The following is a 20,295-nucleotide window of genomic DNA, read 5'->3' on the forward strand; positions in this document are numbered from 1 at the left end:
ACCTTGAGCCTCGCCTTCAAACTTAAATGAAGGGACATCCCCTCATCGCTAGATCTTTCCTAACTTATGCAGACTTACAAACTTGCCTTTCCCCTGTCGGAATTGAGACCTCCCTCTCGGAACATGGTTCAAGGTCTCCAGTCTCTAAAGAGACCTCCTTACGGTCCACTTCACTAGGCAATAAATTTTCAACTGGTTTAGAAGACGGTGTTCCTACACACTTTGACAGCAGCCAAATGGGTCAAGGAACTTCATGGTTTCTCATTCAACATCGCCCATTTAATGAGAAGGGTGAAAGACAACGTTCAGTTTTGCCCCTGAGTTTGATGCCAAGACACTGTCTTCAGAGGTGACAGATCCTAGATCCTACCCATTCCAGACAAGTCTCCACTCAGTAATTGATGATCTAGATCATCTGTTACTGTACCTGGGGAGAAGATTTAGGCTCTACCTCAAGAGAACGTTAACAGTCCACCCTGGTACCCTCTCTTGTCGTCAGCACTTGGAGAGACAAGAGGAGGATCACCAAAAAATTATCTCCGGGGGATTCACAGTCATCAATTACACCATGAATCCAGATCCTCCTCCAACACGTCAACCCAAGATGTCAGGGGCATAGCTATGCCCTTGCCCCTTCAAAGCAGATTACTCTGTGACGCAGGTTCTGCAAGCAAGGGTGTGAATGCTCCAGGCAACTTTCACAACCTTTTTCTTGCAAGATGGTAACCCACAGGAACTCGATACGATCTCTATCGGTCATGTGGTGGCTGCACAACAGCTGGTTGAATACCTCAAGCTTCGTATTGGACAAGTAGCCAAAGGTTGAGGGCTTTGTTACCTAGCTTTAGTGTGCATGAATGAAAAGGAATGGCTGGCTCTTTTTCTTTTCTTCATTCTCACCTCTTATGGGGAAAGCAGCAGCCTGGGTTCTCTGCACAATCTGACCTCAACCACTGCGGGTAAACCATACTCGCTTGTGTACCTAATATTGTCAATACTGTTGCATCCCCATACCTGACAAGGTGGTATTGGGAAACTCTGGGTCCAACAGTTTTTCCTACAAAGTCTCATAATAACTTTCACCTTCACAGTCACATTTCTTATCTCAACACATAGCTTGCATAGGCTGCAGACCTTGCATAGCAGGGTTTAGCGAGGTGTAGGGACTCCTTTTATTTGGTACCAGCCTATTCAATACAAGGAGCCCCCCGGGTAAAGCCAAAAAGCCAGATTGTCAGGGACGTCCACCCTACTAATGGGCGAGTCCTCTCTAATAAATAGCATAGGTTTGTATTCCAATTACGGAACAAATGACAAATTCATAGATAATTTGTATTTTTCCTAATGATACAAACCTTTAGCTATTTATACAAACTTACCCGCTGACCCTATTCCCCTTGAAGTCCTACCTCTAAGCAAAGTGAGCTAAATCACAGGTGTATGAGTGGGAGTGGTAGCAAGCTACCCCCCCTAGCGGGATGGGTAGTTAACCCTCGCTAAGATTTTTAATGGCTCGTCCTTGCAGCTTCACTGAAAGTAATACCCCTAATAAATAGCTAAAGGCTTGCTTCGTCAGGAAAAATACAAATTATCTATGAATTTCTCAAATTTATCGGTGTCCTTGTCTAAAGAAGTTTAATGCTGTAGTATTCTTATTCTCTATTCTATTTTTCAGGCTCAAGAGGACACCAGTAAAAGTCTTGCCCAGATAAAGACTATGCTTTATGGCACAAGTGATTCAGAGCCTCAGGATATTGTATTAGCGCAATTAGCGCATGAGTTCTATAACACCAATATGCTCCTGCTACTCATTCTAAATCTACATAGAATAGATTTTGAGGTAAGATGTTGGATGTTCTATTTAGCAGTTTTAATGTCAGGTATGTTAAGCGATCACTGTGGCTCACATTTTTACCATGCATATAATCCGATTCCAGATCTAGCGTTGGATTTTATTCTATGATCTTTCCATCAGCTTTATTTTGGAATAACATTTCTTCCTCTGTTTTATCCAGACTTTTTTTCTATCATATATTTGTTTGTATTGTAAACCATGAAGTTCTAAATAGAAAGATACAACTTTAAATTTGATGAAAATTTTACTTGATGAAAGCAATAAGGACTTTAGGTTAACTCAAGTCTGTGAGGATTATAATTTTGGGCATGAGAAACTATGAAAATTTATTGAACAACAAATTTATGTAGCAACTTTTGATGTTTTTGATGTAATTCAGTTACATTGTTTCAACTACAAGAAATTTGTGAAAAAGCGACAATACAGCACATTGAATGAAGTAATTACAGTATATAGAGTTTCCCTTGGATAGCTTCTAATTTTAAACCATAAAGTTCTAAATAGCAAGTTAAAACTTTAAATTCAACTTAGTGTCATTCTGTGAAAGAAAATAAGGAATTGGAGTAATCACAAAAAGATATTAAAAGTGCACTAAGGTCTTTTAAGGTTAGAAGTTTCTAAAGCTGTATTTTTTTGTAAGAAATTATCATTTTTTATTTTGTAAACAAATTCAAATAACTACGTAATATTCTACATCACTGAGGCAGCCACATTGTGGTTTGAATACATTGAGAATGTTTGAGAAATATCAGAAATTGACTTTAAGAAAATGAAAGTTTTTGTGAATCCCTGCATGAATGTGAATAAATCAGTCATACAAAATATGATGAGACTAAATACATGATGTTTATGACTAGAGATTATTTTGAATATGTAGTCAATGCTTAATGAATTTGATATAGTATTTGAAGCTATGTGCACATATCAGGAAGAGGGGTAAATATTTTTATTTGTGTGTATTGGTATATGTCACCTTCCAAGTTCTTTCTCTGTAATCTAGTTCTCATAAGTGTCTAGTAATATAAATAGACTTTGCTTTTACAGCAACTCTAATTTAGAGCCTTTAAAACATTTCTTGTTGATTTTATTTTGTGCCTTGGCCTATGTAATGCAGTACATGTTTTAGTATTGTATTAGCCACTATTACATCAAGACCATGCATGTGCGTAGAATGACTTTGGCAAAGTTGTGGATGAAACAAAAGAGATTCGTGTATTAAGTTACTTTATTTTCTATTTGCAAATATTGAATAATATTGTTTGTTTAGGGGAGAGATATTTTCTTTAGGTTCATTTAAGGAAAGTAAAGCATATCCAAATGCATCTTTTTGCTAAACGATTTGGCAGTCTTACAACTTCAGTGATGCTAGATGTCAAAAGATTTGATGTAATTAGCCATTTTTAATTGGTCCCATAGTTCTTCCCCAGCTTAAAGCAGCTGCCGGATTATTGATGGATCTGTATGATGTTTTCTGTAATATAAAAGAGGATATTTTTATTTTAATTGAAGCTGATGCTTTAAGGCAATTTACCCCTTGCTATTTTTATATTCACGTCTTAACATGATTGTTGAAAATTATTTAGTAAAGAATACCATGGAAGTAATTCTTTTCTCTCTAGCCATGCTAAATTAATAAAAATTGTTAATTCAACTGAAAACATACATACTCATACATATACCAAGGCACTTCCCCCAATTTTGGGGGGTAGCCGACATTAAATAAATGAAACAAAAAGGGGGATCTCTCCTCTCTACGTTCCTCCCAGCCTGACAAGGGACTCAATCGAGTTTGGCTGGTACTGCTAGGGTGCCACAGCCCATCCTCCCCCGTTATCCACCACATGAAGCTTCATAACGCTGAATCCCCTACAGCTGCTACCTCCGTGGTCATCCAAGGCACCGGAGGAAGCAGCAGGGCCTACTGGACTGTGTCACAATCGCTCGCCATTCATTCCTATTTCTAGCACGCTCTCTTGCCTCGCTCACATCTATCCTCCTATCACCCAGAGCTTCCTTCCCTCCATCTATCCACCAAAATCTTGCTCTTCCTCTTGTACTTCTCCCATCAAATCTTGCTCTTCCTCTTGTACTTCTCCCATCAAATCTTGCATTCATCACCTTCTTTAGCAGACAGCCCTCTATTTCTTACTACTCCCTTAACTGCCCCCAACACTTTGCATCCTTCATTCACTCTCTGACGTACATCTGCTTCTACTACACCATTTGCTGCAACAACAGACCCCAAGTACTTAAACTGATCCACCTCCTCAAGTAACTCCATTCAACATGACATTCAACCTCGCACCACCTTCCCTTCTCGTACATCTCATAACCTTACTCTTACCCACATTAACTCTCAACTTCCTTCTTTCACACACCCTTCCAAATTCTGTCACTTATCGGCCAAGCTTCTCTTCCGTGTCTGTAACCAGTACAGTATCATCCGCAAACAACAACTGATTTACCTTCCATTCATGGTCATTCTCGTCTACCAGTTTCAATCTTCGTCCAAGCACTCGAGCATTCACCTCTCTCACCACTCCATCAACATACAAGTTAAACAACCATGGCAACATCACACATCCCTGTCTCAGCCCCATTCTCACCGGAAACCAATCGCTCACTTCATTTCCTATCCTAACACATGCTTTACTACCTTTGTAGAAACTTTTCACTGCTTGCAACAACCTTCCACCAACTCCATATAACCTCATCACATTCCACATTGCTTCCCTATCAACTCTATCATACGCTTTCTCCAGATCCATAAACGCAACATACACCACCTTACCTTTTGCTAAATATTTCTCGCATACCTGCCTAACTGTAAAAATCTGATTCATACAACCCCTACCTCTTCTAAAACCACCCTGTACTTCTAAGATTGCATTCTCTGTTTTATCCTTAATTCCTATTAATCAGTACTTTACCATTCACTTTTCCAACTACACTCAACAAACTAAAACCCCTTGAATTACAACACTCATGCACATCTCTCTTACATTTATATAGTGGTACAATACACGCACAAACCCAATCTACTGGTACCATTGACAACACAAAACACACATTAAACAATCTCACCAACCATTCAAGTACAGTTACACCCCCTTCCTTCAACGTCTCAGCTCTCACACTATCCATACCAGATACTTTTCCTACTCTTGTTTCCTCTAGTGCTCTCCTCACTTCCTCTTGTAATCTCTCTCATTCTCATCTCCCTTCACCGGCACCTCAACACCTGCAACAGCAATTATATCTGCCTCCCTATTATCCTCAACATTCAGTAAACTTTCAAAATATTCCACCCACTTTTTCCTTGCCTCCTCTCCTTTTAATAACCTTCCATTTCCATCTTTCACTTTCTTTAATTCTTGAACCAGCCTTCCTTACTCTCTTCACTTCTTTCCAAAACTTCTTATTCTCTTCATATGCATGACCCAATCCCTGACCCCACTTCAGGTCAGCTGCCCTCTTTGCCTCACTTACCTTGCGCTTTACTTCCACATTTTTCTCTCTATCTCTTTCATACTTCTCTACACTATTACTCTGCAGCCATTCTTCTAAAGCCCTCTTTTTCTCTTCCACTTGTACCTTCACTCCTTCATTCCACCATTCACTGCCCTTCCTCATGAAAACATGATTTGATTAAACTGTGTATTTTTTGTTTTGTTTTTTTCAGTTTTAGTCACCTAAGCTTTTTGTTTTGTATTTTGCAGGGTAAGAAGGATGTAGCCCAGATCTTCAATAACATTCTTCGAAGGCAAATAGGAATAAGGTCTCCGACTGTAGAATACATTTGTACGAAACCAGAGATACTCTTCACATTAATGAAAGGGTGAGCTTTCATTTCAAATGTTCAAATTTAAACTTTTACAGAGTGAAAAGGAACTATTGTAATCACATGTAGGTTCATAATCTTGAATCATTGGCCTGATAAACTACTTTGAAATAAGTGTACGTATGACAATGTGTATCCAGAAATATTTTTGGGTGTGAATTAGAAGCTATTATAATTCTTATTGAGTGAGGGTTGGTTGTGAATTTCATGTAGGACCCAACATTTTTGTCAAAGTGCCATTTCACCTTTTATAATGGTCTAATTGTTCCGACACTGATTACAGACTCTCTTGCTTTTTATTAGGGATATACTTTTGGCAAAGATGGAAGATTACCCATGACTATATGCGAGATGTAATTACCCCATTGGTAGTTAGCGGGGATGTGTGGGTATCACCACCTATCCCGCTCACGCACACACATCAGTGTTGACTCGTCACTTTTTCTTTTGGCTGGGCCGAGAGTGAACGTTGTCTTTCCGGAGGAGTTCTCTGCTCCCGTTGCCAGCGTTTGCCAGCCGCTAAAAACTGTGCTTCCCCTTATTCTGAGTTTGCTCAGCCTGTGGAGGGGGAGCAAGGTCCAAGGCATGTTCCTGTTCTGTCGAGTTGCCACCTTTCCCATTTGCGGGTGAGGTCCTCCCTAGTGGTCTCCACCACGTGTATTGTTAAATTGTCGCCCTGCCTTGCCTCCTCCATTCTCCAGCCGTCTGAAGGGTGATTCTCGTGCCGAGGATGCGCTGCCTCTCGCGAGTTCGATTCCTCAGCCTGTTCCTGAGCTTGAGTCTGAGACTGTTCGCCATTTCCCTAGGGGAAGCTGCGCACCCTCTTCACTGGAGTGCTGTACACGCTGCGCTTCTCAACGCTCACCCACGCCATACTAGAGGAGGCACTCACGTGATGACCCTCACGATTGACCTTCTCCTCATTCCTGGTCCAGGAAATCACTAGTAGGTAATCCTCCAACTGCTAGGCACCACGCATCTTCTAGGGATCAGTCTCCTGCATGCCAGCTCACTCCTACGCATCACGCGATCCTGATGAATATCGTCGACAAGATTGGGACCTTCCATATACGGCACTCGGCGACCTTCCATGGGCAGTACAGCTTGTCCCTGGTCTAGGGGGTTAAAGGGGGTTCAGGAAGACAGCATTTCCTCAGATTGCCGGCTCCACGACTTCCCTTTGTGGAGGCTCCTTAAAGGTCCTTCGACCTCCTCTTTTCCAGCAGAGGAGGTACTATGAGGTATCTGATGAAACACTCTCGACCCTCCCTGTAGATCCTGCTATAGCGGCCTTGACAAGAGGGCTCTCTGGCAGTAGACTCTCAAGACCGGTCACCCTCTCAGATGCTTGAGCCCCGAACATGGAGAAGGTCACAAAGTGTGCCATGCAAGCTACTGCGTGGCTGGACCTGTGGTTGGGTTCAGTTGGACATTTCATTAGGACCAAGGATTCGTCTAAGAAGTCAATTAGGAAGTCGATGGCTACCTTTCTCTTATCTGGTACCCAGATCATCGAGTTTCTCGCCCATCAGGTAGTCATAATGTGGGTGAATGTGATTCTCAAGAGAAGGGACTCTATAATCAATAGATTCCATAGGCAGGTTCCTAAGACGGAAGTCGGCAGACTTCGGAAGGCAAGGTTAGAGGGATCCTCGCCCTTCAGTAATGATGACATCAAGCTGGTAGAAGAGCGCTGGAGAAAGTCCAACCAGGACTCTTCTCCATAGGGCCATGACATCAAGGTCCTATGGAACAGCATCCCCTCATAGGAAACCATAGACCAGCAAGACGGCAGGCTTTTCTAAGAACGGGTCCAAGAAGCCCTTTCCAGCCAGAAACCAGAAGGGCAGCAAGTCCAATCATGAAGGTAGAGAAGTAGAGGTGGCAGTTGAGGCCACTCCCACTAGGAAGGGCAATCCTTCCACTTCTCAACCAGTGGGAGAATGCCTGCAACGCCAGTGGCAGAGGTGGTTGCAGCACAGAAAACAAACCCTAGACAATCTGTGATTCGTTCAGGGTATCTTATCCGTTTTACTCAATCTCTCCCTCCATTGACTCGATATCCAATCTAGTTCCACTGAGCTTCTACACAAAGGGATCCGTGAAAGAGCTGTCCCTCCGGTTCTGGTCAGAGTCTGAAAGGTACCAGCATATAAATCTCTTAAGAGATAAGGAGAGCCTTTATAGACCTATAACGGTTCCATTATTATTATTATTACTTGCTAAGCTACAACTCTAGTTGGAAAAGCAGGATGCTATAAGCCCAGGGCCCCAACAGGGAAAATAGCTCAGTGAGGAAAGGCAAAATAAAATATTTTAAGAATAGCAATATCATTAAAATAAATATTTCCTATATAAACTATAAAAACTTTATCAAAACAAGAGAAAGAGAAACTAGAATAGCATGCCCGAGTGTACCCTCAAGCAAGAGAACTCTAACCCAAGACAGTGGAAGACCATGGTACAGAGGCTATGGCACTACCCAAGACTAGAGAACAATGGTTTGATTTTGGAGTGTCCTCCTAGAAGAGACGCTTACCTTAGCTAAAGAGTCTCTTATACCCTTACCAAGAGGAAAGTAGCCACTGAACAATTACAGTGCAGTAATTAACCAATTGGGTGAAGAAAAATTGTTTGGTAATCTCAGTGTTGTCAAGTGTATGAAGAAAGGGGAGAATCTGTATAGAATATGCCAGACTATTCTGTGTCTGTGAAGGCAAAGGGAAAGTGAACCGTAACCAGAGATAAAGATCCAATGTAGTACTGTCTGGCCAGTCAAAGGACCCTATAACACTCTAGTGGTAGTATCTTAACGGGTGGCTGGTGCCCTGGCCAACCTACTATCTGTCGGGTCACTCAGTGGTGTTGATGAGCGACAACACCACGGTAGTGGCTTACGTAAACAAGCAAGGCAGCACCTTTTTGCAGCTCCCTTTCCCTTTAGCAGTGGAGATACTAAGATGGGCAGAAGGTAACTTGGTGTCCTATTAGCTTGCTTCATTCCTGGCAAGGTGAATGTGCTTGCGAATAATCTGAGCAGTGCGACTCAGATAGTGGGCTCCGAGTGGTCTTTGATTCATCCAGTAGCCCTCAAAGTCCTCTCTACTGCTCTCCAGTTGGCTCTTCCCAAGGGAGAAGTAAACTGGGGTGCTGGATTCCAGTCACTGACCTCTCTCCCCTTAAGGGGCCCAGCCGGATGCCAATATATGGGGTATAGGACAAAAAACACAAAATCCTGAAAAAATTCACTGAGCTTTGTATGGCAACAAAGAATGCATATAAAAAACATTTTGTCAAAATTCATATTTTTATAGTTACTGGGTAATTAGTAAAAGTAATTCAATAAACCAAAAACATTGATCCCTACAAGAAAATGCAGTATTTCATCTGTTATTGTAAATTTTGGTAATTACATTTAATATTAAACAAATTGTAAGCAATGGCCTCTGTATAGATTCCATGAGTCACAAAGCAAAGTATTACACGGTAATTACACCCTTTAGCCTGCAGTGGTAGCACAAAACTCGGAGAACACGTTTGAGTTTGGCCTCTGACATTCACTAGCTTTTACGTCTTTCTGGATTTCAGTAAGAATTTCATCATGCTAAAGATGAAAAAGCAATATCTACATCTCGCTAACGTAAGGAAGAAGAAAATTCACTATAAAAGAGTTCAGATGTGGGTAATATGGGCGATATTAGCGGAGTTAATGAAGGAGAGAGATGATGAAGGAGCGACCATCTCGCCCAAAGAATTAAGATATTGAGCAAAGGGATCGTCATTTATGATTAAATCAAGATAAATAACTTTGCGAAACGAGATGCAAAGAATTTTATGATTCACATTGCGATAAATGTTTCAGGATGAGAAAAAGATTTGCCGGAGAGGCAGAGAATAAAGTAGTCACCCATAGTGAAGAAAACTGGTTACTTACACAATAGAAAATGTACTGTATATTTTGTATATGTACAGTATTGTACTGCATTTATCGTATTATTTTCCATTTATTATTGTATTATGTTTTAATAACTACTTAATTTACAGGTATCAACTGTTAGTTTAGGTATATTGAATGGTTCAAATGTATTTGGCTGTACAGTATTTCATTGGGGATATACTGTAACTTTATTATAAAATTTAATGTGTTGTTTTTATAGGATTTGGAACAAATTGGGTGATTTACATGTAAAATGTGGCTCATAACACAAAATTTTCACAAAACAAAAGCCACTCCAGAACTGAAATAATTTGGTTTTGTGAGGCATTACTGTGATTTCAATCATTGTACGATAGTAAACAAAGTAACACAAGACTAACATTTTTACATTATACCCTTATTCACTATGGAGAAAAGGTCCTCAAGAAAAAATTCTGCCAAATATGAATTATCAAGCTGTAAGAGAAGAAGAGAAAACAAACAATATTCATAGCCGCTATTCTGTTTGGAATATGGAAACAAAAGGGAATTTTAGTGGGAACCTATCGCGTAATTAAATGTAAATGCCGGACTTAGAAGGCTACGTTACAAAGTGTCTGCAAACCGAGAATACTGTATAGTTTTGTTATAACAAAATATAGATAATTCTCAAAGCTTTATAATCAAGGAACGCTGGGCTAAGAACTTTAATTATCATGCATTGGCAACATGAATGAAACTCCGGTTAACTTCTTTAAACAATTCAACTCAGTAAATAGAATAGGAGAGAAGTATTTCAAATAAAAACTATTAAAATTAGTATGCTAATGGGAATATGATAAATATCTTTTTTTTAAGAAATATGAAAAATCCATCGGTAGTATGCCGTAATCAGCTGATTTCAAAAGCTTAGATGAGTGCCAAACTACTTATGAAAGTAAACAATGGAAAAGATTATAATTTGCTGTTTTTATTCATAAATAATATACAGAAATGTGAATATTACATGCAGCATTATTGGATATAGTTAAGTGAAACACCATTTTGAAAATCCAGTTTATTTCAAATATAGCTGTAATATTTTAACACATTAAAATAAGTCTATTTGCTAATTTCATATCCTATGTATGGTGCATTCTCCTTGAATTTAACTTTAAAATTAGTCCTCAGAACTAGCTTGGCATGTTACACAAGTATATACAGTATTTTTTTGTCATGATAATTGAAGTAATTTAATTTAAAAGAGGTAAATATAAGGTAAATTAGGAGCAAAATTTGAGGTTAGGGTATCAATAAGAATTATTACTGTAATTTCTTTTTAGCAATAGTGGTACTAATTAGGCGTGATAGGAGAGGGTTAAGTTTATGCAAACCTGAGTCCTTTAACCCTTTTCCCCCCAAAGGACGTACTGGTACGTTTCACAAAAGCCATCCCTTTACCCCCATGGACGTACCGGTACGTCCTTGCAAAAAACTACTATTTAAATTTTTGTTTTCATATTTTTGATAATTTTTTGAGAAAATTCAGGCATTTTCCAAGAGAATGAGACCAACCTGACCTCTCTATGACAAAAATTAAGGCTGTTAGAGCAATTTAAAAAAAAATATACTGCAAAATATGCTGGGAAAAAAATAACCCCTTGGGGGTTAAGGGTTGGAAATTTCCAAAGAGCCTGGGGGTAAAAGGGTTAAGTTACACTTCGTACCTTAACCACCCTGCAAGTCTTAGGACTAAAGTCTATAGTGAGTATCTATCAGACTGACAGGTGGTCTGGGCTTCCCCGCCACCTGTCTATTGTCAACTACTGTACCTCCTTGAACTTCAACAACATTGCCAAAATCATACTCCTGTTTGTATAGAGAGGGAAAATAGAAATTACTCCAAAATTAGTGATTTTTGAATTGTTAAACTGCTCTCAGTTTCAAGAAAAGCTAAGCCTCCTGTAAAACCAGGGTATGTGTAGTACAAAATGTTGATTCTCACATTGTAATTATATAGGTATGAATTGTCTGACATTTATTAGGTATTCAATTCTTATATCTTCCAGGTATGAACACCAAGATATTGCCCTTCACTGTGGCACTATGCTGAGAGAGTGTGCCAGATATGAAGCTCTCACTCGAATCATTCTCAATAGTGATGATTTCTATAATTTCTTTAAATATGTTGAAGTGTCTACTTTCGACATAGCTTCTGATGCCTTCTCCACATTTAAGGTAAGGCTGCATTAAAGCTTTAACTTTATGTAATAATTTGTTCTCAGCATTTCTGAGCTTGTTCTTTTGTTTTTTTTTGCTCTTGAGTTGTCTAGTTTTTTGACACTGTCTTGATTTAGTTTTCACCAAGTTTTAGATAACAATTAGTAAGCTTCTTTAACCCCTTCACTACGATGATGCTGTTATACGTCAAAAACATGCTTGGTGATACAGACGGTGATGTTCAGAAACATTATTATTATTATTATTATTATTATTATTATCATTATTATTATTACAATTTAAGCTACAAATATAAACCCTAAGGAGGTTAGAATTGCTCATATCCTACAAAGACGTTAGCAAATGGTTGTATATCACACAGTTCACACTTGAGAAATTTCACTTAAAATTCTCCTTTCGCTAGTATTAGCCTCTCCTTCTTTCTACAGTCAACCAACAAAGTCTTTGGGATTCTAGCTTTTATTTCTGATTGTGTAAGAGCTATTTTAGTCTGTTTTTATATTACCATAGTAAAATCACAACACACACTACCCAGTGGTGACATTCCCTACTTGAGGTGTTACTCAAATATATTGGCATTGTACACAGTAGTTTACGTGTAAGAGTGCATTTGTAATCCTGATAGGAGTTAACACGATGACAGATGACAAGATTTATTTTCTTATTTCATTCATCATTTTCTCAACAATCATATCTACGCAGTATCATTTTCAAGTCTTGGATATAATATATTTTTTATTAGCATTGTCCATCGTTTCCATAAAATAGAAGTTAGCTTACTGTATTTACTGACATTCTGCACAGTATTTGTCATTTAAGAATGAACTGCAAGTCTTCTAATGTGGAATTTTTAAACATAAAACTTACCGGCTGGTTATATAAGAATGGCTAAAGTCCCTAGACGCAGATATGCGAGGTGTACACTAGCGCCCTCGAGGTAGACAGGTCGAACTATACCAAACCCTTCAGATCTTCTCTGCTGCCATTGCTGGCTGGAACTTTTGGAAATTCTCTCGAAACTTACTTTGTTTTGGACGGTTATTTGGTGATGTACTCCGTTTTTTTAGTTTGGGCTTTCGCATAATTGATTTCCTTTTCATTTTTTCTTGAAATCTTTTTGTTTTGGGGTTAATTTATGTAATTAACCTTTGTTTATGTTTTAGGTCTCTCTCTTACCAATTCAATATGGGCGACCCTTCCCCTGTATTTCGGAAGTGTGTTAAAGGTTGTCGTACTCGACTTCCTAAGGCTTCTGTGGACCCTCATAGTATTTGTGTTAAATGTAGGGGAAAGTCTTGTTCTTTTGGGGATCGGTGTGATGAATGCATTTCGTTAACCGATAGCGAGTGGGTAACTTATGAACGTTACATTGAAAGATTAGAGAGGGTCAGGGTTATGCGCAGCTCATCTCGTTCTGTTTTGTCCTTACCTAATGTCATTGATCGTATTCCTTCCCCTGTAGTGGTAGATCAACAACCGAAGGAACCTTCTATGAAGGATATGTTAACAGCGATTCAGGCTCTCTGTGAAAGAGTCGAATCGTTAGCTGCGGACAAAAACCAAATATTGTCCAAGATTAATGTGCTTAAAAGTTGTCGCACGGGCGACCAACCGAATGTGAAAAGTGTTTCAAATGTGTTTAGTGTTGTGGAGGGTGCGTCTGCACGATCCTGTCGGTTCACCCAGCCTACGACCTCTTTCAAGCTCCCGAACCCATGGGAGAAGTAATGTTGGATGGCAAAAGGGAACGAGAGGCTTCATCAATTGTGCAGACGTCCCCTCGAGCGTTCCTGCTGTCGTAACACAGGTCGCTCACCCTCATCATAGGAAAGATGAGGTTGGTGCGTTATCGCCTTCCTCGGGTGAAGGGTCGTTTGGCGAGACCTGGCGTCACGCCTCTAGACCGCTTAAGGAAGTCATCGCACGCGGTCGTTCAGCAACACGAATCGCCTCCGCATCAACCGGGCTGTAGTACCTGGGATACGCCTGAGCGTTTTCAGTCCCCTGAGAGTTGCACGCCTGCGAGATGCTCTGACAGAGGTCCTTTTATGGATATGGATGTGATAGTCTGATTCGGAGCTGATGCATGTTTCTGATGTGACAGTTCATGTACCACCGCTTCCGTCAGACTGGCTTTTGTCGCCCAAAAGTGGGAAGCTATATGAAAGCGAGGTAGAAGGCGATTTCCCATTAGGAAAAGATTCTAATGTATCGCATAGCCGCGATCCTAAATGGTCGATGTTATTGGGTATGAAACAGCAGCTCTCGTCGTTGATGCGATCTTATCAACCGGCGGTTAGCAGTGCAGTTGGGCGTCAGTCTTCGGACCCGTTGTCGCACAGGCAACCTGTTGTTTCTGGTGCTGACGCGTTATCGCACAGGCGATCTCCCAATCGCAGTGTTCAATGGCAGGATGAGTTGGATGGGTCACGTCAGGGAGCTGTTGCTAAACAAAAAACAACCTCCGAACGTCTTTCTTCCAAAAGCGTTGACGTTCACGTAGCGATAGAATGAGCCGCTGAGCGGCAGGATGGTAACTAACTCGATGCGGAACGGCAGCGGCGGCAAGTAGAAGCGACGCGTCACCGTGACGGCTCTCGGCAGTCTACTCATGATACGACGGAGCGTCAACGTCAACAGCAGACGGACGCTAGGCGTCCTCGCGACGGCTCACGTCAGTTGACTCATGACGGTACAGAGCATCAGCGTCAGCGTCAACCAGACCCTTCGCGTCATCGCGACGGCTTACGTCAGTTAACCCTTGACGCCAAGCGTCAGTCCATTCGTGGCGTCACACATCAGTTGACCTCGACCGCTCCACTTCAGTTAGATGCTATTTCCCAAAATGAATGCGATTTTAAATGTAAGGCTAGGGATCGCGTGATAGGAGGAGATGTTGAACATCGCAAACGTTCTCATTTTGGCACTGGTTCTCAGAAGGAGAACCAGAGGAGGTATCTGACCTGGACGAACCGTTAGAAGATATTTCTGAAGGGGAAGAGGCGAAGCAACCTCAACATTCAGTGAACCTCACAAAATTAATGCTGGTTTTCACGGGACTCTTTCCAGACCACTTTATGCCTGTGGCGCCTCGTTCTCCCCCATCGGAATTTACTTTGGGGAAGGCTACAAAAGTGCCTGTGTTTACGAAGATGGTGCTCTCACGCTCTTCTAAAAGAGCTTTGGAATTGATGGGAACTTGGATGGAGTCAAAGAAGGTTCTTGGCAAAACGGGCTTTGCCTTTCCACCCGCAAGATTGGCTTCCAAATCCAGTATTTGGTATGAGACAGGGGAAGTTCTGGGCTTGGGAGTTCCTGCCTCTGCCCAGGGAGATTTCTCGAGCCTTGTGGATTCCTCTCGTCGACTGGCCTTGAGAAAAATGAAAGTTTGGTGGTCTATGACAGAATTTGATCATCTGCTTTAGGCATAGTTTTTAACTATTTAGATTGGTCTTTGGGAGCCCTAGGAAGAAAGGTCTCTGAAATGAAAGGCGCGGACACCAGCAGTCTCATTCATTTTATGTCCTGTATGGACAAGGGAGTCAGGGATGGCTCTAACGAGTTGGCTGCTCTTTTCACAGCTGGAGTGATAGAGAAGAGGGCCACTATGTGTTCCTTTCTCTCTGCGGGAGTTCCCCCTTACCAGAGATCGGAGTTGCTATTCTCTCCGCTGTCCTCTACTCTATTCCCACAAGAGTTGGTAGGGGAAGCTGCCACTGCTTTAACTCAAAAGGCTACATGATCTAGTGGCTAATACGGTCAGGAAAGTTCTGCCTTCGTTTTCGTCCTGTAAACCAAAATAACGTACTTCTGGGGTACGACCCTCCCTGCCCTTTCGAGGTAAGCCTACCGGAAGGGGTACCTTCAGGTCCGACGGGAGGAAACCTGAGAAGAGGAACTAAGACCGGCCGAGGTAGAGTCTGACTGCCCTATCCTTCAGACAGCATAGGGGCCAGGCTAAATTACTTCTGGAAGGCCTGGGAGAAGAATGGGGCGGACCCTTGGTCCGTCCTAGTGTTGAAGGAGGGATACAAGATTCCATTTTTATCAAATCCTCCACTAGTCACAGATCCTGTGGATCTTTCGCCCAGATACAGGGAGGGGCCAAAGAGGCAGACCATGCAGCTTCAAATGTCTCTGTTACTGGAGAAGCTAGCGATAGAGAGGGTACAGGATTTAACATCGCCAGGGTTTTTCAACCGGCTATTCTTAGTACCCAAGAGTTCAGGAGAATGGAGACCAGTTCTGGACGTAAGTGTTCTCAACTGATACGTCCAGAACTCAAAGTTTACCATGGAAACACAGAAGACGGTTTTGGCAGCGGTAAGGAAGGGCGATTGGATGGTCTCATTAGATCTCCAAGACGCCTACTTCCATATTCCAATACACCCCAGCTGCTGGCGTTACCTGAGGTTTATGTACAGAAACAAGGTCTTCCAGTTCAGAGCCTTATGTTTCGGTCTCAGCACAGCTCCTCTATTGTTCACGAAAGTCATGTTGAATGTGGCAAGCATGCTGCATTCAAGGGGAATCAGGGCCTCCCTGTACCTGGACGATTGGCTTATAAGAGCCACCTCAGCCGATTGCTGTTTGAAGGACCTGAAAATAACATTGGAATTGACCAAGGAATTGGGACTCCTAGTGAGTTTGAAGAAATCACAGCTGACTCCATCCCAGAAGATTCTTTATTTGGGGATAGAGATTCAGAGTCAGAGTTTTCAGGCTTTTCCGTCGCTTGTAAGGATCAAAATAGCGCTCCTAAAACTTTGGGCTTTTATCAAAAAGGACGTCAGTTCAGTGAGGAAACGGATGAGCCTTCTGGGGACACACTCATCATTGGAGAAGTTCGTGTCTCTGGGGAGATTGCTTTTACGCCCCCTTCAGTTTCACCTCAACTGGCATTGGAAGAAAGGGGACAGTCTCAACAGAGAAAGCATTCCCTTCACGGATCCCATAAAAACCCACCTTCAATGGTGGAACAACGAGCACAGACTACAGGATGGTCTGTCGTTGAATCAGAAGAGCCCAGACCTCGTGTTGTTTTCCTACGCCTCAAACTCGGGGTGGGGAGCGACATTAGGGAAGAGGGAACTCTCAGGTCTGTGGACGGTAGAGCAAAAAACTCTCCACATAAATCAAAAGGAGCTTTTGGCAGTACATTTGGCCCTCAAAGGCTTCGAGGAACAGATCCTGAGCAAAGTGATACAAATCAATGCGGACAGCACTACACCTCTAGCCTATATAGCGAAGCAAGGCGGGACCCACTCGTGGTCTCTGTACGAGATAGCGAGGTCTCCTCATGTATAGGCAGAAGAAAGGAAAGTGACATTATTGACTCGTTTTATTCAGGGGGTCAAGAATGTAAGTGCGGACAGACTCAGCAGGAGAGATCAGGTTCTCCCCACGGAATGGATGTTACACCCGGAGGTCTGCAAGAGTCTGGCAGTTATGGGGTCGTCCCCTTGTAGATCTTTTTGCAACCGCAAAGACGAAGAGACTGGAGTGCTATTGTTCACCAGTACCGGATCTCGAGGCCTTGCACATAGACGCTTTCCTGATGGATTGGTCACACATGCAGGTGTATGCATTCCCACCGTTCAAGATTCTGTACAAGGTAATGCAGAAGTTTCTGTCGCCCAAAGGAACCAAGATGACTCTAATAGCTCCGTTCTGGCCATCAAGAAGCTGGTTTCCAGAGCTACTGGAATGGATGGTAGATGTCCTGAGAAGCCTTCCTTTAAGACCAGATCTTCTCAGACAACCTCACTTGGCAAGAAACCACCTAAACCTCCGAGCTCTACGTCTGACAGCCTTCAGACTATCGAAAAACTCTAGATATAGAGGTTTATTAAAGGAGGCAGCCAAGGCTATTGCTAGAGCAAGAAGGTCGTCTACCATCAAGATGTATCAGTCCAAGTGGGAGTTATTCAGAGAATGGTGTAGAGCTATTTCGGTGTCTTCATCCAGTACCTCTGTAACTCAGATGGCGTATTTCTTCTTAGACCTCAGAAATAAGCATAACTTCTCCTCAACAATCAAAGGTTACATAAGTATGTTGGCGACAGTCTTTAGACACAGAAATTTGGACCTTTCCAACAATAAGGACTTGCAGGATCTTCTTGAGTCTTTTGATACCTCAAAGAAAAGACAACCAGAATTGTCTGCCTGGAACCTGGACGTTCAGAAATTTGGACCTTTCCAACAATAAGGACTTGCAGGATCTTCTTAAGTCTTTTGATACCTCAAAGAAAAGACAACCAGAATTGTCTGTCTGGAACCCGGACGTTGTTCTTAGATATCTCATTAGTGACAGATTTGAACCTTTACACTCGGCCTCTTTTAAGGATCTAACCTTGAAAACTCTGTTTCTGGTTAGTTTAGCTACTGCTAAGAGGGTCAGTGAAGTTCACGCCTTAAGCAGGAACATTGGTTTCCGAGATGGGAAAGCCATATGTTCCTTGCAGCTTGGTTTTTTGGCCAAGAATGAACATCCTTCACGTCCTTGGCCCAAGTCTTTTGAGGTCTCTAATCTCTATGATGTTGTGGGGGGAAAATTTGGAGAAAGTGCTCTGCCTGTAAGAAAACCTTCACTGCCCATGTCAAAGAACGCCTTATCCTTTTTCATACGGCTCTTGATTAGGGAGGCTCACGCCCATTGTGATGAGGCGGACCAGAGGCTCCTCAAGATGAAGACCCATGAAGTCAGAGCGGTAGCGACTTCAGTGGCTTTTAAACAAAACCGTTCTCTGCGAATCTTGATGGATACAACTTTCTGGAGAAGTAAGTCTGTGTTCGCATCCCATTATTTAAAACATGTTCAGACTCTCTATGAGGACTGTTACACGTTGGGACCATTCGTGGCAGCGAATGCGATAGTAGGTGAATGATCTACCACTACATTCCCTTTTTCCTAATACCCTTTTCTTTCTCTTGGAAATTGTAAAGTTATGGTTGTATGTGGAGATTGGTTATCAGTCTTCCGCAATCTATTGTTTGGTCAGGTGGTCAATTTGTTCCTCGAGTTCGCTCGGAACAAGGGTATTAGTTGAGGTCCTGTCATGTTATAGGTTATGGCACCGTTTGACAGCTCCTAGAGATCATCAGCCCCCTGAGTGGACCGCTGGATCTCCTAAGGATAGCAGACAGAATGAGGCAGAGAATCATTGCAGTCAGCTTCCTTATCAGGTGAGAATCTCTTAGGTTGAGTAAATTTCCAAATATGTTTCTGTCTGACCCGCAACCAAGAGTGTCAATCAGCCATTCTTATATAACCAGCGGGTAAGTTTTATGTTTAAAAATATTTTCATAAAATAAATTTTTGAACATACTTACCCGCTGGTTATATAAGTTAAAAACCCACCCTCCTCCCCTCTAGAGACCATGGGGCATAGAAGATCTGAAGGGTTTGGTATAGTTCGACCTGTCTACCACGAGGCCGCTAATCTACACCTGGCATATCTGCGATAGCCGCGAGATTTTGAATTTTCTGCCGGGCGTCTAGGGACTTTAGCCATTCTTATATAACCAGCGGGTAAGTATGTTCAAAAATTTATTTTATTATGAAAATATCATTTTTACAGGGTGTTTATCCATGTCCGGCAGTTAAGGCATGACACCCGCTGGTTTTTGTGTTATTTCTTTAAAATATTAGGGTAAAGGTCCTAAAATAGAAGAAAAAAGTGCATGGATAAAAGTAAAGACATTTAAAAATTGCTAGATTTCACTAAATGCCACAGAAATATAAAATGGGTCTGATTGTTAAGGGTAAGCTTTCAAATTATTACATTGTATTATTTGTACTCTGACCAATTAGGAATAATCTTTCATTTTTTCCTTCACTAACAAATCTTACGTTATTTATAGGGATATCTTTTCAGCGAAGCTGGAAGGTTAGCCCATTAAACTTTTAATGCGAGGTGGCAACCCTATCTAACCACTATAGTGGGTAGGTAGAGGATGGCTGGGGGTTACCCAGCCACCTACAATATATCTACCCACTCATCGGTGAACTAAGTCACATTTTTCTTTTGGCTTATAGAGACCGAATGTCTGCTCTCTCCTCCTCAAGCCTTGGCCAGACTAATCACTATATGCTTATTGCGTGTTTTTTCCAAGTGTGACTGTTCCCTCTTTGATGCTGCCATGCATAACTCCCTTGGTTGCAAAGGGCGCTCATGTGGCACCTTCATGTTGTCGGCTGAAACCGACCCCCATTAACTGCACCCGACCTGCAGGGGCTGTTGCTTCAAGTAGGGTTCACCCTGCGAAGAGTGTAGGGAGTGGCCTGCCTCCCAGTGGGAGAAATGTTTGCATTGCAGGAAGAAGGGCAGAAGAGAACTTTCTCCCTCATGGTCCTCCACAGGGACGAAAAGGCCTCTGGCTTCTTCACGCACTCCTAGATCTCTCTCCGAAGCTCCTCCTTGCTTGCCTTCCTCCAGAGGGCAGTCAAGTAGGAGCACAGAC

General features: G+C 41.9%; 1 protein-coding gene across 4 annotated transcripts in view; it reads left to right on the forward strand.

Moving 5' to 3' along the window:
- The window catches only part of Mo25 (calcium binding protein Mo25), a 70,806-nt gene that overhangs the window by 37,987 nt on the left and 12,524 nt on the right, over positions 1–20,295 (forward strand). For all 4 annotated transcript variants that reach the window (XM_068355424.1, XM_068355421.1, XM_068355425.1 and 1 more), the window contains exons 3-5: positions 1,676–1,840; positions 5,575–5,693; positions 11,661–11,829. In XM_068355424.1, the coding sequence (XP_068211525.1) occupies positions 1,676–1,840; positions 5,575–5,693; positions 11,661–11,829 (453 nt within the window). The remainder of the gene's footprint in view (positions 1–1,675; positions 1,841–5,574; positions 5,694–11,660; positions 11,830–20,295) is intronic.

This window comes from Palaemon carinicauda, chromosome 31 (assembly GCF_036898095.1).
Source record: "Palaemon carinicauda isolate YSFRI2023 chromosome 31, ASM3689809v2, whole genome shotgun sequence".
In the NCBI taxonomy this organism is placed as follows: domain Eukaryota; kingdom Metazoa; phylum Arthropoda; class Malacostraca; order Decapoda; family Palaemonidae; genus Palaemon; species Palaemon carinicauda.